Source organism: Salminus brasiliensis, chromosome 19 (assembly GCF_030463535.1).
Source record: "Salminus brasiliensis chromosome 19, fSalBra1.hap2, whole genome shotgun sequence".
Taxonomy (NCBI): domain Eukaryota; kingdom Metazoa; phylum Chordata; class Actinopteri; order Characiformes; family Bryconidae; genus Salminus; species Salminus brasiliensis.
Window position 1 is genome coordinate 1,443,548 of NC_132896.1, and position 24,793 is coordinate 1,468,340.

The 24,793-nt window shown below is 45.9% G+C and overlaps 1 protein-coding gene across 2 annotated transcripts; it reads right to left on the reverse strand.

Moving 5' to 3' along the window:
- On the reverse strand, positions 1-24,402 carry enc2 (ectodermal-neural cortex 2). 2 transcript variants are annotated; one of them, XM_072663788.1, is made up of 4 exons: positions 24,307-24,402; positions 18,316-18,428; positions 12,431-14,278; positions 1-1,175 (listed from the first exon to the last, which is right to left on the reverse strand). In XM_072663788.1, exons 2-3 carry the CDS (start codon positions 18,377-18,379, stop codon positions 12,465-12,467), a joined length of 1,878 nt encoding a protein of 625 aa, XP_072519889.1. In that variant the 5' UTR covers positions 18,380-18,428; positions 24,307-24,402; the 3' UTR covers positions 1-1,175; positions 12,431-12,464. The 2 variants fall into 2 exon arrangements, with proteins under 2 accessions (XP_072519889.1, XP_072519890.1); XM_072663789.1 differs by lacking the exon at positions 18,316-18,428.
- Positions 24,403-24,793: the final 391 nt, after the last annotated feature.

Here is a 24,793-nt window from a genome sequence, read left to right on the forward strand (position 1 = left end):
CATCAGAAAGTCATTTATTCAAACCCTTCAACAACAGAGTGCATTAACGACAAACATGGCCAGCGGTATTAGGCACCAGGAGTTCGGTTCATGAGGAGGCCTATGGGATCTAGTCGTTAATCCCAGAGAATGTGCCCTTCCGAATGGAAAACTTCAGCAGTGAGTCACTTTCCATTAAATAAGGAGAAAGTTTGTAAGACGCTAAAACCAATGGCGGTAAAACATGCCCTGTTCTTCAGACCTGTGGTGAAGGTCATTCTTCAAATATGTTCCAGAGAAGTTCAGTAACAAACACCCTCATCATCCAATATCAAACCTGTGGCGTGTGCAAACCTCTTAGTTTAGTTGTTTTTGACACGACACATAAATAACTGCAATGCACTTATCAAATTCCTATCATTTCAGTTCCTCAAGAAAGTCTAAACACCAGAAAGTCCTCATGCTGTGGAGTCTGTACACGTTTCAGGTTCGGTTTTGCTTCACAGATCCGTTTGTTTTTAAATAAAAGGTCGTACAGGTGTTCCTACGTCAGAGCCCACCTGTCTGAGTAGACCTGTAAGCGTGTTCTTATTGAGATGCGATTCTGTACACAGGCTTGTGGTTGTCCTCTCACTGCAGTGTTCACAAGGCTTTCGGAAGCAAAAGAACCCAACAAGGGCACATACACGCACTGCACCATGGGTGGAGCTGAAGCAGGTATGGAAATCCTGCTTGGCTCATCAAGTGTCAGAAGTCTGAGAAGTCTCCGGTTTGCCGTTTTGCCCTCGGCTGAAATCCCTCCGGCTCTTGGTCTGCGAAGTTGCGAAGTGTTTATGACACGAAACTTTCAAAAAATTCTACATTTCCAAAGAACACAGCACAGATATCGAGGCAAGAGGTCAGTGTGTCAGCGGGCCTCTTGTTTGGCAACAGAAACGCATGGCATGTGGGTGAAGCTTCTCAGCTTCTGAAGCTTTGTGCTGTCTGGAGGTGACGACCCAGGCGGCATGGTTCACGGTTTTCGCCGTCCCACTCGTTCGCTTCTAGGTAGAGGAGTTTGCTTGTTTGTTTGTTTGTTTTTTCAGAGGCGCCCACCATCGCAACCGCCGCCGCAGGCTGACCCCAGCTTGGCCACGCCCGGAGACGCCCCTGCTTCTGCCATCCATCGGCTATGGCTGGATAAGCATGATGCACACCTGCAACAAGAGACAGGGAAAGGTAGGTGGAGTTTAGACTTGTGTATTTTAACGGTTGCAAGCCGTAGAGAGAGTTCGCAGAGAAGGGCCACTGTGAGAAAAGAACAGACTGGCAGTGAGAATGACCGACAGGAAAACAGGACATTTGTCAGCACTGATAAATACATGCGTTGTATTTTAAACCCAGAGCAAACAAAAAGCTCAACAGGCTAGTTATATATGAACAGACTAACTGTCCCGCTACTTTGTGCTGTTGTGAGTGAACAACTAGACTTCATCTGCCTCCATGTCCAGTGGGTAAAAAGCACCCATCTCCACCTTCAAGTGTTCTTATTGTAGAGAGACCAGTCTTAAGCAATGTGTTCCAAAAACACCAAAATGCACCTTTTCAAGACTTTTTTTTTTAGGTTGTAAGGACTAATTAGAAGTTTGCAAAAACGTAAAATGTTAACTGGCATTTTATAAAACTCATTATAAATATAAGTATAAATATCCTACTTTATAAGTAAGTCTTATTACAATGGGAAAGTATTAATATTAATAATATTAAAGCATTATTTCCCAAAGCAACCAAAACATTTCTGCATTGAACTGTGTCAAAGACGATTTGTCTACATAAAATTAACTTCTTTTGTAAATAATCATATAACTGATAAATATTAGTCAAACTGAGAAATATTACATATAAAATATTAAACATTAAGATATTATTACAGTGTTAAAGATGGCTAAATAAATAAATAATTGAATGAATAAATGAGTGAATACACTATTGATACTAAAAAATGCCTGATTATCATCCAGTGGTTTTCACATACTGCACACAGAAGCTCTTATTGTCCAGTTTCAACTGCGGCATGAACCGGACAGGAGGCGAGCAGTTTGACCTGACGATCAGATGCTGCTTTTTTTGGTTTGGCTTTGAGACAAAATCTCTTCCTGCCCTCCTATCCCTCCCTCGCTCACCGGCTAACTCCCACCGCTTTGGTCAACATTCCACATTTCGTGTAAAACGATTCAGCGAACGCAGCTAGCTCAGATTCAGAAGCGGTCGCTTCTCAGAAGCCTTGGGCCTTGAGAGTAGTAACACAGGAAATGGCTTCAGGTCAGGCTGGAAAGAGGACTCCTCAGTGATGGCTGGCTGTCACTCGGAAAGGGGTCAAACCTCTCTTTCAGGCAGAGCGGCAGTTAAGACGGGGTGTCGAATTCTCTTTCCCGAGCTACGAGTCAATTCCCACGGGAGCGATCAATCAGCGCGTGTGGAAACACGTGCATTGTGTGACAACATGGTCAACTCCGAAACAAGAGGCCGGACAAATTTCTCGCAACAACTCCTCAGTACAAAGAAGAGGTAAAGGCAGCAACGCTCACTTGCTTTGAAAGAAGAGAATTTAAAGAAATCAGCAAGCAGGATGAGAGGAAGACAGGAAATTAGGCTGCTTTCACATGCCGAATCTGTAGGAGGGATTTGGGAAAGCTTTGAAGGAACCGGCTGAATCAATTGCGAATGCCTTTGAATCTCTCTTCTGTTGTCCCTGTGGAGAGAAGAAGGGATTTGCAGTCTCTTAGCACTTCAAGTGCACAGCGTGCCGAAGCTGCCGCAGTTTCCTCAGAGGATTTTAAACCGGCTGCTCGGAAACGGGAGCCGCAAGGAAACGGAGCTGCTCTGTGATTCGGCCGGCCCCGGGCCTCTAATCCCTTCCTCATCACCTTGACGTGTTTTACCACGTTCCAGTTTAATGCTAATCCCTCCCGTAAGAGAGTGCGAGAGCATTAAGAGCTGCAACACTCTCAGTTTTTTGGGGAAAAAAAAGGCAGCGTGTAAATCATGGCAGCGCCTCCGCTGGAGGACGGAATCCGCATAAGGTCTGCTTATCTGCAAGCAGCTGAGGCAGTGCAGATTTGAGCGACGCCAACGAATCGCAATGATTTAAGAAAGGTGTGGCGTTGCATCTCGCAGGATGACACTGCTTTAAAGTGTGAAATGTGAGCAGTTGCAAGAGCTTGCACAAACTGCAGGCGCAAGCAAGGTATCGATATTTAATCTCTTTGGAAATACAATGCAGAGAAAGTCCTGTTCAAGAGTGGGTGGAAACTTCAGCGCAAAATCTGCAGAGCATTGGAGATCAAATCCAAGGAGATGCTGGCTCAGGATCAAAGGATACAGATTGGGTAATCATTCTGCCTATATCCCTGTACTCTCCATGGCGGCTCCTAAACCCACCCCATCCCGTCCTCCTCTTTGTTTCTGGCTCTCTGACAAGACTTGACTTGCCCTGGAAGTGGAATCCAACTCGGTTCAATCAGCTTGGCTTCTCCGTCATCACACCGCAAGGCTGACAGTGTGGTCTCACATCCATTATGAGCTTTAACAGCGTGGGAACGCCAGGGTACAACCGGTCACAGAGATGGTCGAGAGGTTGCGGAGTGGTCCGACCATTATTGAGAAAAGGGCACGTCCAGTTAAGACCCAGTTTTACTGCGAAATGATAATTAAGCTGTTCGGAATGCCTGTAAGCATCCCAGGCTTCCCTGCTGGTTAAACAGCCCCAAGCTCCCTTACAGCACTTACAATGCCCTTATCAGCAGCAGACGCCGCCGCCGTCTAGACTGTGGGGTAGGAATGGACATGTCATGGCGGACGATAAGAGGTAAATTTAAGGGAAAACAAGCAGCCGAGAAAGGGAGATCCAAGCAACAAGCCTGAGTAGCTCCACAGCCAAAATATCCAGGGCATGACGAGCAGGCGAAGCTTGTTCTTGTCTTTAGGCTTTAAGGGGATGAGCCTCATGGGAAATCCTGGCCTTTGCCACCTGTGTTCGGCGGCTGCCTCTATAGTTGGCGGAACTGTGGACTGGGCCAAAACATCGTGTTTGCGGCTACGGTGACAAAGAGATCAGATTACAGCAGCACAATCCGATTTAGGGCCTCGGCAACAGCAAAACAATTAGCTGGTTTAGGCTTTCCAGAAGCGGGAGGGGCGAGTGGCGGTTGGCGATGGGTCAGGGCTGTTCCAACTGGCAAATTACCTGGATTAGCGGAGCACAATGCCGTCCAATAAAACTGCAGCGTTGACAGAAAAGACAGTAACCAGGCCTCATTGTGGACACATGACGAGTACTGCAGCACGGTCAGATGGAGCACCATTATTAAGCAAAGTGCAGAGTTACGGGTCTGTGCTTTCTGTGCTATATTTTTGACTGGGCTTATGTTAGAAAATTAGGATTGAGAGGGTAGACACAGTGTTTTTATTCCTATGGAAAAAAAAGAACAGTAGCTCTGGGGTGATGCAGCTTATCAGGTGCTGACAGGCTTGCTTGTACCTGTACAGAAGGAAAACTGCATTGCACTCTTCATGATAAAATGAGTCCAGGATCACTCCCATAACTTTCCTCTACAATTACAGAGCCCAGTGTGAGCTGATTCCATTAAACAGGCATAAAAAGATCTCCAGTAAGGAGCGGTTCCAGAGTATATGGCACCCTTATCTGGCACCAAGACTGTCGTTAGAAGCAGATTCTTTAAGTCCTGTAGGTTGTGAAATGGGACCTCTTTGAGCATCAGAGGGTCTTGGGCGCCCATGACCCAGTCACTGACTCACCGGGATGAGTAGTCCTTTTTGGTAGGTACTGACCACTGCATACCGGGACTCTCTGGTGTTTTGGAGATGTTCTGACCCAGTCACCTAGAACATCCCAGTCTGGTTCCTGTCAAAGTGACTCCTGCTCCTGTTTCAACACTTCCATCACCTTTAAGCACTGACTGTTCACTTGCTGCCTAATAGATCCACGCCTTCACAGGAGCCACAGACCTAACAGATCTAATAGTATTTAATTGTCTGTCAAAAAAAAAAAAAGATCAAAGGACAAAAGTATTGGGACATTGCTCATTCAGTTTTTCCAAAATCATTAAAAAAAAAGTAGATCCTGCTTTTGTTGGAGTAACTGTCTCCACTGTCCAGGGAAGAAGGCTTTCTGCTAGATTTTGGAGGCGGAGTATTGCTGTGAGGATTTGATTAGCAACAAGAGCGTTAGTGAGGTCAGGATGTTGGATGATGATCACCACCCCACCTCATCATCCCCAACTCCCCAACTCATCCCAAAAGTACTGGATGGAGCTCCACCATCATTCCAGAGAACACAGTTCTTCCACTGCTCCACAGCTCCTCAATGCTGGGGGGCTTTATACCCCTCTAGCCCACGCCTGGCATTAGGCAGCATGGTGTCAATAGGGTCATGATGCTGATCTGCTCCAGAGAGTCCTATTCTATTGGCAGTACTTCTTCTCTACAGGGACTAGACAAACTGTGTGTGTGCATTTGCACACCTGTGTCAGCAATGGATGCAACTGAAAGTAGCTGAATGCATTCATTTCAAAGGGTGTCCACAAACATTTGCACGGAAAGCTGCAATACATCATCCCAAGCATCCAGACTTACCAGAAGTTAACACGCTAGTCAGAGGACCAAAGGCAACCCTGCCCCAACTCTAATACATGTGGAATTGTGCCAAATGTTAAGTTTATTATTTCAGCATTTTTGATAGACTCTAGAACAGCATAATACGGCCTAAGAGTACCCATTAAAATCAGGTCTGTAACCTTAGCCCTTGATGGATTAGTCAGAGGCACATATGAGGTCGGTTCAGGCTAATGCTAAGCTTTTAGAAGCTTTCACCACTACCTGAAAAGAGCAAGGCTTGCGTTTGTTATGAAAATGCCCCTAAGTGACATTTCGGAAAAACACAGGCAATAATAGAAGAAAGTTCTGCCCGCTTACGGCATCGCAAGCTAAATTTTGATTAGACCCGGAGCGTATCTCTCTCAGGACATTAGTGAAACCGCACAGAACTGAAAAAGCAAGAGATCTGTGAGGAAGAAGAGCGAGTTCACAAGAGTTTATAAGAACACCGGGTACTGTCTGAGAGGAGAGTTTGAGAAGCTGGCTGAATTTGATAACAGGCAGGTAGCCCGCTGCTCTCCCTGTCTTGCCTGCTGCTGCAGTTGTTAAAATATTAATGTGTTGAAACAGGATTCCCAGGCCTGGGGCAAGGCGTGCATCATTCTCAGAGCTCCTCCTGCCTCCTGCTTTTTACTTCACTGCTTTGTTTTCTCGTGAGGAGTGCAGAGACGCACTGCACCATGGAGGGTCACAGGTATTTTTAGAGCCGGAGCAAACAGCCGAGTTGTCTACAGCGCTCACCTTCATGAATCCCGTTATATAAGGAATCGCTGTTGCGGCCCCTGGGGACGCACCCACTAAAAGCACAGGCTAGTCGGTGCAGGGGCGCACCCCCAACAATTGGGATTCATGTTGGAGTCCCAGCTGAGTCATGTACTCTATATGCCTCCTGGTAGCATAACCTAAAAGAAAGAAAGCGTGATGCTGACCGGGTGATCGCCTGGCAATGAGGTATCTTTTCATACAAGAAGAACCACTTTTGGTCCCATAAAGAACCATCAAGCTTTGTTTCTCCAGATAAGATAAGATCATTGCTTCCCCAATTTTACACAAGAATAAGACACATGTGGTCATTATTACTGTATACAGCAAGCAGCAGACTTGTAGCTATACCATGTCCAAATATTTGTGGCCATCCCTTCTAATAAATGCTTTCACCTAGTTCTTGTAGAGAAGTACTGCCAATAGAATAGGACTCTCTGGAGCTGAAAAGCACAGATGAACCCATTAGCACCATGCTGCCTAATAATACCAGGCGTGGGCTAGAGGGGTATGAAGACCCCCAGAATTGAGGAGCTGTGGAGCAGTGGAAGAACTGTGTTCTCTGAAATGATGGTGGTGGAGCTCCATCCAGTACTTTTGGATAGGATGGGGAGTTGAGAATGGTGAGGTGGGGTGGTGGTGATCATCATCCAACATCCTGACCTCAGAAATGCTCCAATTCTTTTTAAGACCCTTGATTTCAGAAGAAACAATGAATGAGCAGGCGTCCCAATACTTTTGTCCACATAGTGTCGTTCTGGAGATGATGCCAAGACACACAAAAAAAAAACTGCCTAAAGCACAAGAGTCCCAAAAGTATCCAGACTATCAAGACGGTCTCTAGTGTGCAGGCCTTTGCCCTCATTGGCTGGGGGCGCCGTTGTGCAGTCCAGAGATTTGGCTTGCGCAACAAAGCAGAACAATGCAGAATCTAGAATCCAACTTTCTTCGTTATCTGGAGAGAGCGGACTAAGAGGACGGGCAGGTGGTGGTGAGGAGGACTGGGACGGCCCAGCTGTTGTTTCTGCACTTCCACTGGGCATTCCGCGAGCCGCCCGCTGCTGCCAGCATCCGTCAGCAGGGCTGGCACAGCACCCTCCACACACTCCGAATCCGCGCCCCCCTGAGGCTAATTATAAAGTCGAGCTTTTGCTGGGCCACCTGCTTCGCAGTGAAACAGAGAGTGCTGGTGCTGGCTGTGTCACTGGCTGGTGAGGAAGTGTGAATTATTACTCGTAGGAGAAGTGATCATTTGCTCATGATCAGGAAACGCTCTCACACCGCAGCGCTAAGAGGCCTGGATTTCCCAGCACGGCCGAGCTGGCGCTGAGCAGAACATGTTCAAGCACAGTCGCTCAACTGGAGGATCATCAGCAGAACGAGCTATTTTATGGAACACAGGAGGTACTACGCTATACGGAGATTACTGTACTACTAGGTGATGAACCTTATTTACATACGGACCCACCCCCTTCATACCTAATTAACCTATTCATGAGTCGGTTCTTTTAACCCTGCGGAATTCACAGAGTGGTTCTAGACATGCTAGCTAACATATGCGGATAATGGTTCTGTCTTTTCAGTTTGACTCTGTGTTGCCCCACCCCCAGCTAAAACAGAGATTCTGATTGGTTCTGACCGTAGAATATGAATATTGTGGTCCCACCACCAGCTAAAACAGAGATTCTGATTGGTTCTAACTGCGGAAAATGAATCATGGTGTCCCACCCCCAGCTAAACCAGAGATTCTGATTGGTTCTGATTGTGGAATATGAATCATGGTGTCCCACCCCCAGTTAAAACAGATTCTGATTGGTTCTGATTGCAAAATAGGAATCATGTGGTCCCGCCCCCAGCTAAAACAGAGATTCTGATTGGTCCTGCCTCTGAGTTTGACTCTCTGTTGTCCCACCCTCAGTTAAAACAGAGATTCTGATTCTGGTTCTGAGTTGTGTTTAACCCTGTGAGTACCGCTTCGAGCACTGGACAGGACAGTATCTATAACGGTTCCTTTTCCAGTAGGAGTAACTTAAATGTGGAAAACTCCACAGATCTAGAACTGATCAGCATTTTAAAGTGGCTTGTTTGTTCTTGTTGGATGCGCTATGTTTTTTCCTCACCATATTTGAGCTCATTCAGAGGAAGGTTTGGATCGGTAAGAGCTTATTATTGCCCTTCAAACTCTGCTCTGAATGAACGCACACTAAAGCTCAGCTGGGAGAAAACAAACTGCGCATCCAACAAGCAGGAAAGCCTCCTCCATCTTTTATACAGCAGTAAAAACACGGCGGCTCAGAGAAAGCTCTGATGGATTTAACACACTCATCTATTTTACTACCTCTGGAGACAGATTTACACCAGTAAACACATACAACCAGGGCAGTTCTACTACAGGGGCTGCAGGAAAAGGTTACATGAATAAAGCCACTCGCCTGCAAAACCAATATGCCAATAACAATTAACATGCAATCTACCGCACAGCCCTAAAAATCCAGATTCTGATCCAGTATCTGCGGCCCTGTCCTGAGCAGTAAAGGATTTTCAAAATTCAGACAGTGTAATTTAGTCCGACACTGGACTTTATCTCCGTTGGAAACAACCGACCTGTGATAGTGGGAGAAAATGACATTAGGCTCGATCAGCCTTTGTCTCGCGGGAGCACAAATCCCTGCCGCACACAGCAGGAGCGTCGGCCTCTAAAGCTGACCTGCCGCAACATGGAGACACTAATATTGACGTCCTGCTGAGAGAAAGGTAAGAGGTCAAGCAAATATTATGACACCGTATGATGTTCTTTTAATGCTAACTAAGCAATGTACCACACACTGACATTGAGGAAGGAAATGATTTCTAAGCGCGGCAGGGAGGAACCTAATCTTGGACAGCACTTGTTTTCCACAGCCTATGTAAATGTGACTAATATTAGCTTCCTATGTGTTGATATTTCTGATCACGTCCAGGCTTACTTATTGACGATTCTAAGAATATGACTCTCCTTATGCATCAAAAAAAGGGTTTTAATAACATAAGAAAGCTCATAGAAAATCCACTTCCAGAGGCTGGCTTGTGTCACATTCTTAGTTATGCTTATTTTGTTGTTCCTGTGTTCTAGATATACATGTTTTGGAGGGGAACATGGGCAGATAAACAGCAGCAACAACCTAGAACTGTTTAGATGTCATTTTCTTTGTTACTTTGTTGAGCGAGGAGATGACTTAACATCTAAGGTGCACAAATATCACTGTTCTTGCAAATTGCTAAGTATTTGGGTGATTCCTAGTATGTGTGTGTGTGTGCGCATGTGTGTGTGTTTATACATATTCTAGGGGAATAAATAGCAGTTATTAACCAAATTAACAAGTTAGCAAAAAGCTTTCTGCAGTACAGACCCCAATATGATATCCTGTATTGTTAAGTTATTGAAAACTGCAAGAAACTGCTAAGCTCATTTATTTATACACTATATGGACAGAAGTATTGGGACACTTACACATTCCACCCACAGGAACAATTATGCCATCCCATTCTAACCCCACAGGCATTATTAATATGGAGCTGGTCCCCCTCTGCTCTAAGCTCTACCAGCAGCAGCAGGTCTGGAGCTCTGCTGCAGTTACTGAGTCAGTTGGAGGCTTTTCTGCTCTCTGCTCTGAGCTCAGCACTCGGCCCTGACCCCGCTCTGTAACTTTACGTGGTCTGACAGACACTCGTGGCTGAGCTGCTCTCTGTGAGCTGTTCCTCCTAAACTCTTCCACTGTTCAATAATAACACCACTCACAGCTGATGGAGGAAGATCTAGGAGGGAGGAAATTTCACAAGCTGACTTGTTGTTGTTAGTGCAGCGGTGTCTCCTATTACATACAGAACCACACTGGAGTTCAGTGAGCTCTTCAGAACCTCCCGTTCTTTCACTGATGTGTGTAAGGAAGGCAGACTGCAGGGCTAGAAGCTTGATTTTACACACCTGTAGCAATGGGACTGAATCAAACACCTGAACTCATTCACTGATTAGGAGGTGAGTCCCAATACTTTTGTCCATATAGTGATATTGTCTAATGAGGGTGTATTGAAATGCTTTAGTAGTGCAGTCTGTAAATACACAGGTTTAGCACTAGCTTGCTCTTTGGCTTATGAGGTAATGGGTAATTGACTGACACAGTCTTCTGTAATGCAAATCCCAAATCAATGTTGAAGTGGATCACTAGCTCACCATACAGGATGTGTCGCATTGATCCCCACTGGATAGTATTGGGACTGTCATGTCTGAACCCTGGGCCTACGGCTGTTGCTCATACACCCAACACTTCATTGTTCCTTCCTTCCTTTCCCCCGTCAGCCATTCAGATGGGTTTATAGGTTTCCCCCCTCCGTAAAACCTTCGGTTCGACAGCTGCTGACTTCAAGGAGAGCTGCAAAGACGTGCTTAGCACTTTGCCACTCTGTTATCTTGACAGAAATCAGTGGACAGTGTGGAAATGTCAAGACCGGCGGGGTTCAGAAGCTCTTTGCGACGAGATAATGTCTAAGGAATCTGCTGAAGGGAACACCCGAATCACCGGACTGATCCTGGTGCGTTCAACAGATAACGACGTAATGTGACGGAATAAGCCTTCAGATCCTTCACAGGGAAACACTGCTACTGCTGCTTGGCTTGAGTGCTGAGCTGATGTAATACTGAAATATTCATAGCTGGGATCAGCACTATTAGAGCGCAGGCACAACTTTATTTAAAATGATTTATGATCCTGGCTCAGAACCCACTGCACTTAGCAATGCAACTCCAAGCGCTGAGTTTCAAAGCTGAGATCATTTAGGCTTCGGTTACTGTACTGGAAGACTTATGGACCCAGACAGATTTCAGAAACGCCACCGTTCTGAAGAGGTGCAGCCTACAACTGTCAAGAGATCATGCACTTTTAAAAGCAAAGATGCAAGTAAGAGTTGTTTGTGTGATGCCACAGAGCAGTGGTTCTCAAAACCGAACTGTCTGGGGGTCCCCAGACGACCTAGTGGACCTGGTGGACCTGGTGGAAATCCACTGCCATAGAACAGAGGCAGTGAATATACGGACCATATTAAGATCAGAATCTCCATTTTAGCTCCGAGTGGGACAACAGCTTGTTAACTCACCAATATAGGACCTTGTGTTCTCCAGAGATCTGTTACCTTGCTGCTAGAGCACTGTGAGAACCTGCAGGGCCCAAGACACACTGGACAGAAGTTCATGAGTAGGACGATTCTGTAACGGAGGTTATATCAGAAACTTTGTGCCAAGTGAAAATGAACATTCCCTCAACATTGGACTGTGTGTAACGTGGCCCATTACCTCAAATGAGTTGTTATACCAATGGATGGTTCCTTTGGGGATGTGAGGCTTAAAGAATTTCAGGATAATGTTAATGTTCTTGGAATAATGTGAAAATTGGTATGGAATATATTATACTACAGCAATGTTCCTTAATGTACCTCAAACGTCTTTCTAGAACTCGTTATTTAGAGAACCAGACGTATCCCCTCTATGGCACCCATCAAAGAAGCTCACCTGGCAATTTAATTCTTTAAGAGTTTGATTTAATTAATATCAGAAAATTCCTTTTTGGTGTGAAAGAGTGTTTGGTGGTTGGCGCAACAGATAACACCACTACCTGCCACTGAGCTGCCACACCATGTGGGAGACTGGGGTTTGATTCCTGGTCTGGGTGACTGTGCTGCTTCTCTACACCAATAAGAGTCCTTGGGCAAGACTCCTAACACTACATTGTCCCACCGCTGTAATACGAGTTACCTTGTAAGCCGCTCTGGATAAGAGTGTCCGCTAAATGCCGTAAATGTAAATGTAAAATCATTAAGCCCTTTGTGAACTGAGTCCGACGAGTTCCTGCAGAGCTGTGAGCATTCATCATCTTACGGTCATCTTGAGTTCAATCAGATCGTTTAGAGTAGGGAAACAATCAACCGCCAAGTCCTATGGCCTTCCGTGGTCTTACAATGCTCAAGCAACCATTTATTGGAGAACAAGACAAGGAAATCTTACCCAGGTTATGTCCATCCTGCTGGTTGTGAGGCTACTAGGCAGGAAGATGCTTCCAGGTGCTAACAAACGCCGTGGGAATCAGCGAATAAGGCACCGTAGTGATACTGTTCCAGCTGTCCGAAGTTGGATCATAGCAGTCCAGTGTTTTGCACCGCTGCGTCCCAAAGTAGCCCCCAACTACATAGAGCTTGTTACCAGAGGCCACAGCATGGCAGCTCATTCTTTTCGAGGTCATGTCTCCTACTCGCGTCCACAGATTGGTCTCACAGTCGAAGCGGTACGCGGAAGCGGCGGTGAACTCCGTATCACCGCCCATGATGAAGATCTGACTGCCCAACACTGCTGCGGCTGTATAACGCCAGGGCTGAGGACACTCTGCCGCTATGGTCCAGCGGTTCTCTACAGGGTCATAGCACTGGACTTTGGAAGCCTTGTCCCTGTGGATGGTAGTCCCACCAAACACAAAGAGCTTTAGCTTGGCACTGACTACTGCTGCGTTGCTGACACCATCTCTTAGCGGTGCCATCATGGTCCATTTGTTGGTCAGCGGGTCGTAGCGTTCCACCTGTTTCAGAGACACTGAAGGGGAGGCAGGGAAAACGCCAGCTATGGCAGTGTGACCTCCTACAACATAAAGGCAGTTTTCCAGTTCTGCTGAACCGTGACCGAAGCGTGCGATTAACATGGGAGCGCCTTTGGACCACTCCTCATGGACCGTGTCGTATATCCACACGTCCTTGGAGACTCCGTTTTCCGAACCTCTCCCTCCAGTCACGTACACCTTGCAGCCAATGGCACATGCACTGAATTCCTTTCTAGGACTGGGCAGGTCTGACTTGGGAATGATTTCTTTCGCTTTATGATCCACTTGGTAGATTTTATCACACATGAACGTCTGGCCTCCGAGAATGAGCAACGTGTGACCAGCTTTGCGTGGTCTGGCACAAGGACTGGTGACAACTCCATCATTCTGCAAGATCTTCTTTTTGCACTGAATGGCCTCTTCCACGATCTGCCTGCTTCGCTTGTCTGACATGACCAGTTCTTCGCACGCCACGGCCTCGATGAGGCACTCGGATGGCAACAGCGCGAGACGGATACCCCGGAGCAGCTCGGGGAGGTAGTCTCTGCGACTGTCCAGATCGTACTTGACCCAGCGCATGACTGCATTGAATACAATCTGCTCGTCCTCGATCTCCAGCTCGTCGCTGAGGATAAGGTCCAGGAGCTTCTCTTTCGACAAGCCGTAGAAGTCCTCGGTGTCTCGGACCGCTGCAAAGTGGACCAGGCACATCCTCCATGAGAGTTCGTAGAGGCGCTTGCATTGGTGGGCATCGGAAAGCAGCATCATACCCAGACAGTTGGATGAATGCAGGTTCTTTTCGAGGAACTCTGCTGCCGCATCACGGATGTCGTGGAACTGTAGCATATCTCCAGCTTCGAGAAGAGACTCCGCATTCTCCTCATTTATAATGACTCTGGAGGAGTAAGCAAAGTCCAGCAGCAGCTCCAGAACCTCTGGATGCACGCTGTCTCGGAAGTTGACGTCACTGTCCAGACTTTCACGGAGGCCTCCACTGAACATCGCCTCGAAGTAGCGGCTGCACGCCGCCAGCACTGCCCTGTGGCAAGGGAAGGAGCGGTCCCCAGCCCATAACGTCACGTCAGTGAACATGCACTGTTTTCGGAGGGTATTGAGGTGCGTCAGGACGCTGTCCGGATGCGAAGGCTTGTGGAAGAGCGAGATGTTCATGGAGCCTGTGCTCGTCCTTGACTTGCGGTTCTCATGGACGCTGACTGACATTTTTTCTGCCACCTCCAAGGAATCAGCTGTGCCGATATCTCGAACTGATCAAACAAACAACAACAAAAAAAAGAGAGACAGGAAACGGTTAGTTAATTACCTCTGGGGAATTAGCTGTGGTTGGGATCATGCACAGCTGGGTTGCAGGTAGTTATGTAGGGTAGGGATGCATGATGATATGTCAGATATGTGTCAGATACACTTTATTGACAAAAGTACTGGGACACCTGCTTATTCAATGTTTCTTCAGAAATGAAGAGTATTAAAAAAGAGCTGAGTAAATGTGTCTACTGTCCAGAGAAGAAGACTTTCTACTAAATTTGAGGAGCATTGCTGTGAGAATTTGATTGCATTCAGTGACAGTGAAGTATTAATGAGGTCAGGATGTTGGAGGATGATCACTGCCCTACCTCATCACCCCCAACTCATCCCAAAAGTACTAAATGAAGCATCATCCACCACCATCATTCCAGAGAACACTGTTCCTCCACTGCTCTACAGCTCAATACTGGGGGGCTTTACACCCCTCTAGCCCACACCTGGCATTAGGCATGGTGGCAATACTGGCAGTACTTCTCTACAGGGACTGGACAAGCTGCAATTTAAAGGAGCTGATTGCATTCATTAGAAGCGGTGTCCACAAACTTTGACATAGTGTATCTACATTGACCCACGATTCCCATTAGTGCATCTGTAATGTAGTGCAAAAACAAACCCTGATATTACTGCATCTCATAAAGTGCAGTGAATACAGCGGCCAGGATTAAATAAATAAAACCCCATATTCCATATCGAATCTGTTTTAGCAGCATAACCTAGTATTCCTGCTTGGATGGCACTTTTACATCCTCTGAGAGCCACTCTGCTACCCTGACAGCTGGGTCTCTTTTTATAGCTAGAGTTTAGCCAGCCAACAACAAATTAAGAGTTACATTAATCAGCTCACACTCCATAATTCATATGTGGTGTGCTGACCGAGTCTGTTAAATTTAAGAGTAGAATGAGACTGGAATGTCTGCCAATCCCTGACTCATTGATCCATGCCGTGTTTAACAAACAGAGCTGAAATCGCGTTGTAGGAAGCCCGCACTGATGAGCATCTGCAAAATAACACTTCAAAGCCTACTATGGATCGCAGAGCGTCTTTTTGATCCCACGGCGCTTCGCTTTAACAGCTCCACGTTAGCTAATTCCATAAAGCTTTGAAGTTCAAAGCGTTTACAAATGCGGCTGCAGCTACTTCTCAAGTGTCTGCTAATACAAGGCAGCTTGTTCCAGGGGTCCAGATTCATACAGCATCCCATATTACCACTGCCTGCACGGCCTAGAGAGGCTCTGCTTTTGAGGAACAATTTGCAATTCAAACGGATCGCAGTTAAAATATTTCCGCATCAATTCAGTTTTTTCAAATGCAAATGCTCCGAAACTGGAGCAGAGCCTCGAATTCATACAACGAGAGCAAATATCTGTGAAGGTGTGTGTGCTGGAATAGTCATTAATCCACAGTGTTTAGCATGACGGACCATTTTAGCCTAAAATGCCACCAGCTACAGAGACGTGACTCAAATTTGAGAGCTCTACGATATTTCTTAGAAATTCAGATCAACTACGAAATGTTTACTAGTAAAGACATGAAATCTACAGATCTATAAAGCCATTTATGATAACTAGCCTAATGTCACTTTACCACTGATTACATGGAATCTCGCTCTCCGTTATCTATAATTACATCTTTACTAGTATAAACTCTAATTAAATCTACAAATGGAATAATCTATAACTGCAGATATCTACACTAGAATTCTTGTAAAAGTGCTAAATCAAAATACATTTGGACAAAAGTATTGGGACACCTGCTCTTTTACACCATTTCTTCTGAAATCAAGGCTATTAAAAGAGCTGATCCTGCTTCTGTTGGAGTAACTGTCTCTACTGTCCAGGGGAGAAGACTTTCTACTAGATTTTGGAGGAGGAGCATTGCTGTGAGGATTTGATTGCATTCAGCAACAAGATAGTTAGTGAAGTCAGGATGATGATCACCATCCCACCTCATCATCCCCAACTCATCCCAAAAGTACTGGATAGAGCTCCACCATCATTCCAGAGAACACTGTTCTTCCACTGCTCCACAGCTCAATGCTGGGGGGCTTCATATAGGGACTAGACAAGCATCCAAATGTTCGCAATGGGTGAAACTTTAAATAGCGGAGTGCCTTTATTAAAAAATTGAGTATATTTATTGTTCAGGTTTTGGCTAAAAATAATACCAGAGTTTCTAATCATCTGAATTATATCGTAGATTTCTGCAATTATAATTCCTAATAGACAAAAGAACTGTAAATATCTGTAATTGGGTTTTTAATAGTAAATATAATTAAATATGAGAGAGTGAAATTCCATGTAAGGGTATCATATGACTGGTCAACATGACATTAAGCATGACATAACGACAAATGGCTAGTCAGAATGGCTTTATAGATCTGTAAATCCGATACCACTACCAGTAAACCATTCACATCTGATCTCCGAAATGAGAATTTCCACCTGTAAAAAAAAACAACAACTGAGAGTTACGGCTTCTATCGCTGGCGCCATTTCAGGCTACAACAGCTCGCCATAGTTTAGCGTGTTCTGTGATGATCCAAAGGGGTGCAGGCATGCAGACATCAACAGGGGTCTATAGATCGCAGCGCTACTCTGACAAGCACAACAATGCCAGAGGTCAGCCACAAAACAAGGCGGGTCACAGTAAAGGCATGCACAGGGCAATGCAGGGGGGTGTGGAGGTCCGGGAGGGGCGGGAGTCTGATGCAGGATTGCTGAAGGATGAATCGGCGCACTGGGAAAAGGGAATGCTCTGGATTGGCTTGATTCAAAACGTGTGAATCATTTCCACATGGTTATGTTTCCCCATTACCCCACAAAACCCACTTAATGGGTCGACTGCTGGCTTTAAAACCATGTATCTTCATTTTTCTCCATGGTCTGAACCTTCTGTACACTGTGTAAATAACTCTGGATGATTGGGTCAATAGTAATGCTCCAACATTACTTAATAACTTCGTGTTTTACATTGACTTCCATTCAGAAGTAAGTACACTTTTTGCCTTCTCCTGTAAAGTCACCTTTTTGGAGATGCTTTTACCCATTTTATCAGGAGATAAAGATAAGATATGCCTTACTTTAACCTCTTAAATTCCTTGGAACCACCAGTGGTCCCACTGTCATAACCTAGAAACAACTCAGACAGTTTGCACTGCTTTGCATTAGGGCTGCACAATATACCGCTTCAGCATCGGTATCACAATGTGCACAAATGTGCAAAATTCATGTCCTAGGACATGCAATGTCAGATCTACCAGAGGCAGATTATATCTGATCAATATTGTTTATTTTTATTCCGATATTGGATAGACAGTTTCTGTTCTGTGTCCATCCAGTGCATTTGAGAGAGCCAAGGAGTGGGGGCGCTGTGGAAAGACAGAGCAAGCAAACCTGGATGAACCGGTCTATTAAATGTGCCTGAAAACAGTGGAAAACACTCATAAGACCATTCCCTCGACTCCGTGATCTCAGGTATGAGGCCTGTCAGACAAATATCTCCAAACAGCAGCTTTACAGGAGAAGGAAAAAATCTCCATAGTCAATGTAAAATAGTTTATTCATAATGGAGCATTTCTATTGGTCCATTCATCATGAAATTCTGACAACAAATTTGAAGATACAAGGTTTTTTTCTTGCGCGACAGTGATATATACTTTACTTTATGGTTACTTAGACTCCCAATGGGACGTTTTGGTCAACAGTAGCAGAAGAACATAGGACAGCATGATAAATGCACAGATTAGTGCACCAACATCCACAGGTACTACGACCCAAATCTCCTATCCGTTCATCCACAGACATCATCTCCCCCAGTGTACTCACTTCCGGTAAGAACGGTGTTAGTGTAATCAGTGTAATTCATGTGGATAAAATTACATAAATTAATTAATTAATTTATTAATGCACATTAGAATCAAGCAAACCCAATGCATTTGTCCTCAGTGTGGAGTGAAGCAGGTGTCCAGAAAACACTTACAGCGACAAAATCTGCTGACCCACGCGCAGGCACTGACAGAGAAGATCTGAGGTGGGGTCTGCATTGGTCCCAAAACACACCCCCTCTGCAGGCCAGGCTGAGAGAGCGGTCCTCTACGTGACAGCAGAGGGACAAAAGAGTGGCACAGAGAAAGTGATGTGAGATTTCCACAGAGTCCACATCCCTCCCCAAAACACTGTGGTCCAGTTTTGTGGGCATGGATTAGGCCTAGTCTTGGACTCAACAGCAATGCCGGTGGCGTTTTGCCATTACACATCTCATTTCAGTGATACAGCTGTAATCCTTTGTTGTTCGGCCATGCGTGTGGTGAAAGCGTTGCTCAGAACAGTGTTTTTGTGGTCAGGCATTCGTTCGGTGGTGGCTTCAGGTTAAGAGGCATCACAGTGGCATCAGCCATGATCCAAAATGCCCCAATTCCCAGCATCACTGCAGATTGTGGTGGCTAAACTAGACCACACCCTAAGGATCCTGACCTTAAAGTAGGATTCTATGAACACTTTAATTGACGTCCTTCAATTCCAAAAAACTGTCCAGCGCTGTCCGGACCAGCCCAAGCCTTTATGGGGCCCTAAGCATTTTTGTTGGGGGGCCACCCATACCACCACCTCAGCACCAGATGCTTCATTATTTCATAGGGAGAGAGAGAGATTGCGCAATACGCTGAAGCACCCGGACCTTTATCCACCACCCAAGCAGCGCATATCTGCATTTGCCCAACAGTGGCAGCAGCAGCCGACAATAGGAGCTGATTAACCTAGTGTTGGTGAGCCATAAAAATAAATTAATATAATAATCACTTTTAGCTGTTTAATATCATTTCATTTTATTATTCAATGTTATTTTTTTCAAATATGTATTTTTTATCATCATGATATCTTGGCGCTGGGGCTCTAAGTGGCCGCGGATTCGAGTATGCCCTGGTGTCCTCTGAGCACTGTTTTTGAGGTGAACCAAGTGTGTCTGACTTCCAGACTGGAGCCAAAGAACCCTGGCATAGAACTTATACACTATGTGGGTTAGCGCCTCATGATCTTGTGATATTAGTTTTTTTAAGCTTGGTTCTTCACGCTCACACCTCATTCATAAAATTAGGCCCGTTCACACCTGACGTTATCACGTCTCAGGTGATCCCATATAGATGACTGCCAAAACACACAGCCGCTCACGCCAGGCATTTTAAACAGTCTTGAGATCAGATTTCTCAGAGCATTTCTCCTGGAGGAGGAGCATGGCGCACATCGCTATTGTAGCGTGCTCGGCTAGCTCGTGCAGGTGGTGGGTGGTATGTTCCGGCTGGGACAGTGGCGCGGTTAATGTGGGCGCTGCTTCGAGAAGCTCTGGTGATCACGCTTTAAGAATAATGTGCTTATGGGTGTCTCGTACCCGGCTTGCACCTGTACTTTGTGCTGGTCAATAATGACCGGATCACCCGGGACGGACGCTAAAGCCACGGAAGAGTTGGAATGTGCAATTCTACCAAAAACTGCTGATACAGAACCGCTATATGGTTCAACCCTATATTTGAAAGTTCTCTAAACTTTAAAAAGGTTCTTAAGACTTGCATCTAATGAAGCCTACAAAATAGGGTTCTAATAAGAACCATTGACTGTAAGGTTAGACGTAGTAAGTTTGAGGAAAAAGCATCTGATATGGAATCCTTTCGACAGCTGGAGGTTCAGAAAATCTTTAACTTACATGGAAATGCTACTTCTGTGGGTTCTCGCTGTTGCACCTCAATTACAAAAACACGATTTTTTAAAAAAAGAACCTTTCATGAAACGACTGGACACACAATTTCTAGAGAAAACGACTTCGTATTGAACTTTTAGAGCTTGCAGAGGTCCTATAAACTTTAATGGCGGATTTCCCAGACAGAGATTATGTCCTTTCAGGTCCTTTCAGCTGATAATCTCCATTCTAAATGCTGTCTAGTCCAGGACTAGGCTTAATCCCGGTCCGAGAAACCAGACCAATAACTTTGTGCACCTCTCATATGGAAATATGCCATCAATGTTGATCTATACTGATGAAGAATTTCTTTGAGCGCTTTGAGAGGTAATCTAAGGAACCAAGAGTGGCACCTTTTTTTCATCGGGAGTGTAGTAAACTGGAACAGCAGGGAATTAAATGGCAGCGTGACAATTGTTCTCAGGCCCCGATGGAGTTCCTCTGCACTTCATCCTACTGCCCAAGGCAACCGCCACTCAACGGCAGAACGGCCAGTGCCAAAGCTGCTGAATCACTGAATACGAACAACCGGCCTATCTGTGTGCACATCCCCATCAGCATGAATGACACCTTTTAATTGCAAAGAGGCACAAAAGTCCTCCTTCCGTTGAACGTTCTCCCTTTGTCAACATCTCTTCTCCTCTGACTGATAGCCTTTCCAGGTTCTTTTTACTCCGAGTGTTGGTATTCCAGAGCTCCTCCACTTCAGCTGCAGTGAGAGGGGTAAGAGAGGAGGGGGGGCTTTTCTTTTTCAAGGCAGAGTCAAAAGCTGGCAACCTTTCTGTGTTTACAGCTTTCAATGGATCACCAGCTGGCAGGCAGGCTGTCTGAATGCTGAGGAACTTCTATCAGTTCAGAGGGGGGACAAAAAAGAGAGACTTAACCGGGTGGCAAATCAGCGCGAGGCTGATGCCGGCGAGACCGAGCTGCTGGCGTCACAATGGACATGCCAGTCTACTGAGGAGTGCCAGAGAGAGGCAGGGTGACATGAGAGACTCTCTGGCAAGGATGAGACCTCGCTGTGCATGTCGGGTCTGCAGACACAATATTGTAGACTGTGAAATGTGTAAAGGTCTTAGACCGTCTGAGACAATTAGCAGTGAAGCTATTGTCATAAATACTAATTCATAAATCTATAAATAATAATAATAATAAATATAATGCATGTTTTAATTCATACAGAAGAAAATGCAGCATTTTTAATTCAATAAAACAAACAGTGGCCACCAGGTGTTATACACTTCTATATGGACAAAAGTATTGGGACACCTTGTCATTCTTCTGAAATCAAGGGTATTAAAAGAGCTGACCCTGCTTTTGTTGGAGTAACTTTCTCTACTGTCCATGAAAGAAGGCTTTCTACTACATTTTGGAGGAGCATTGCTGTGAGAATTTGATTGTATTTATCGGCAGGATGATCACCACCATCCCAAACTCATCACAAATATACTGGATGGAGCACCACCATCAACGGCATTAGGCAGCATGGTGTCAATAGGTTGATCGTCTGGTTGATCTGCTCCACAGTGTCCTATTCTATTGGCAGTACTTCTCTACAGAGACTAGACAAGCTGTGTGTGTCTGTGTGCATTTGCACATCTGTGTGAGCAATGGGTGCAGCTTAAAGTAGCTGAATGCATGCATTGGCGTCCACAAACTTTTGGGAATATAGTGCATCAGAACTGGTATTGGCTGAGATCAGATTTGGATGTTTTTACGACTAAATGCCGAGTTGACCTCTTTAACCCTTTCGTTTATAGGTCTAATAACTATGTCTCACAACAGCTTCACAGTAATTACTGGATAATAAGCTGCTAAACAGCGTCATATTCCTCATTAGCGACACCACAGTATACCGCTATAGACGGTACTGTCCAGCCCTGCTGTGTATACAGGATCTATGCACTGCCTACTGCCTGCACATAGACCCAAGCTGAGAAGTGCCATGCCAAAATCCCTCCAAGCTCAGCTGATGCTAATATTCATCCCCTTCCCTGTGAAACTCCAGCAGTGAGCTAAAAATAAACCTCGCAAAGTGTAGCAGCACTTCAGACTGGACGACAATGGATGCGGTAACAAAGCACAATGCCCGAAAGGCCCATTTGCTGGTAGCGTCGAATCAGACAGCGCGCCGTTACCTCACCATGTAATTACACATGTGTAAGAAGCTTAGTAAGAGGTAAGACTTCTGCTGGCAGGAGCAGCTAATTATCCATCGCTCCTTATGGAGCAGACGTGAACCGAGGGCAGGTTCCTCTCACTTCACAGGTTTTGTGTCCATTTCTAACAGACCCTGAACCTGCATATGGGCACGGAGACGCACACGCCGGCACTGGAGATGATGGGATGCGCACTGGAGAAGTGAATCACACCCTCATCCAAACTACATGGACAAAAGTATTGGGACACCTGCTCTTTCATTGTTTCTTCTGAAATCGAGAGTGTTAAAAATAGCTGATCCTGCTTTTGTTGGAGTACCTGTCTCTACCGTCCGGAGAAGACGACTTTCTATTTTGGAGACTGCTGTGAGAATTTGATTGCGTCCAGTGACAAGTGCGTTAATGAGGTCAAGAAGTTGGAGGAGGATGATGATTATTATGATGATAATCACCACCCCACAGTATTGGATGGAGCACCACCCCCATCATTCCAGAGAACCCAGTTCTACTGCTCCACAGCTCAATGCCGAGTGCTGGGGGGCTTTATACCCCGCTAGACTGCTCCAGGGCCTGCACTGCTTTTCTATGGAGACTAAACAAGCCATTAGCGGTGTCTGGATACTTCTGGACAAACTGAGCACATTCTTCTGCAGCTGAACTTCAGTGGACACATCTGTCCACCCAACACAGATGCATACAGTATATGGACAAAAGTATTGGGACACCTGGTCATTCGTTGCTTCATCTGAAATCCAGACTATTAAAAAGAGTACCTGTCTCTACCGTCCGGAGAAGACGACTTTCTATTTTGGAGACTGCTGTGAGAATTTGATTGCGTCCAGTGACAAGTGCGTTAATGAGGTCAAGAAGTTGGAGAATGATGATGATGATGATAATCACCACCCCACAGTATTGGATGGAGCACCACCCCCATCATTGCAGAGAACCCAGTTCTGCTGCTCCACAGCTCAATGCCGAGTGCTGGGGGACACATCTGTCCACCCAACACAGATGCATCCAGTATATGGACAAAAGTATTGGGACACCTGGTCATTCGTTGCTTCATCTGAAATCCAAGCTATTAAAAAGAGTACCTGTCTCTACCGTCCAGAGAAGACGACGACGTTCTGCGATTTTGGAGGAGGAGGAGCATTGCTGTGAGGATTTGATTGCATTCAGCAAAAGAGCCATAGAGAGGTCAGGATGTTGGATGATTATGTCCCCCACCCCACCTCATCATCATCATCCCCAAAAGTACTGGATGGAGCTCCACCATCCATCATAGCTCCTCCACCGCTCCACAGCTCAACGCCCACACCTGGCATCACCCGGCCGCATGGCACCAACAGGTCCATGCTTATTATTATCATCCGCTCCAGAGAGTCCTATTCTATTGGCAGTGCTTCTCTACGGGGACTAGACCCTAGACTGTGTAGGTGCAGTTGCACACCTGTGTCAGCAATGGGTGCAACTTAATTAATGAAAGGGTGTCCATAAATATTTGGACGTCTAGCTAATAATAGCTAGGGTGACATTATGATGATGATGATGTTGATGTTGATGATTATTATTGTTGTTATCATCATCACCTACAGCTCGCGCGCTACTCACCGGGCATCACTATGACTGCCTCGCGCAGCTTAGCCACGAAGCTAACGTCCAAACCGGGGAGTGGGGTGAAGCTGCCCCACTCTTCTGACATGTCTGTGAGCCTAACACTCAGAGAAGGGTGATTTCCACCCCATAAAGCCTCGCTGGTTCCTCTCTGACTGACTGTGCAGGTCTCAGCTGGATTAGTCTGCCTGGCTAACGCTGCTAGCCTCAAGTCTCGCAGCCGACTGCAAACTCCTGTGGGTCAGAAACAGGGTCAGAAACAGGGTCAGAAACAGGGTCAGAACTTGGGTTAGGCTCGTAGAGAGCTGCTGGTGCCGGACAGGCGACAGCAGAACCCCGACAGTACACTTTCTGACTGACCGTTGGGTAGCACTAGCTTCCCCAGCTAAGTTCCCGTTGCCTCCTCCGCCTCCCTCCCAAACACACTGGAGAGCCGCTGAAGTAGCTCAGACGAGGCTCCTGTACTTACAGAACTGCGGACAAACTCCGATGTGTCTCTAAGGAGGGCTCATAGCTTTAATCCCGGGGTCAAATCGACGGTCTTCGGTCCGCCCGGCAGCTCCAGTCCGAACAAACTGAGGGAAAATAGAAATCTGGAGCCTTTATGTCCAAAAACAGGGGGCAGCGCTGTCCCGGCTGAGCGGCGCGGGCTTCAGCCAATCAGCGTGCGAGAAGTGTTATGCTAATGAGGGGAACGTCCAATAAAGGAACGAGGATCTTCGCTCGGAGCAGCCAATCGTCGCTGAGAGGAGGCGGGAGTTCGGTTTTCTTATCTTTCATATTATAATAAGCATAGCCGACTTATTCACACTGCTCACATGAACTATGTGTCCAAATGTTTGTGGACACCCCTTCTAATGAATTTGACACAGATGTGCAAATGCACACACACACACACACACACACACACACACACACTCACACACACATACACGCACGCACAGCTTGTCTAGCCC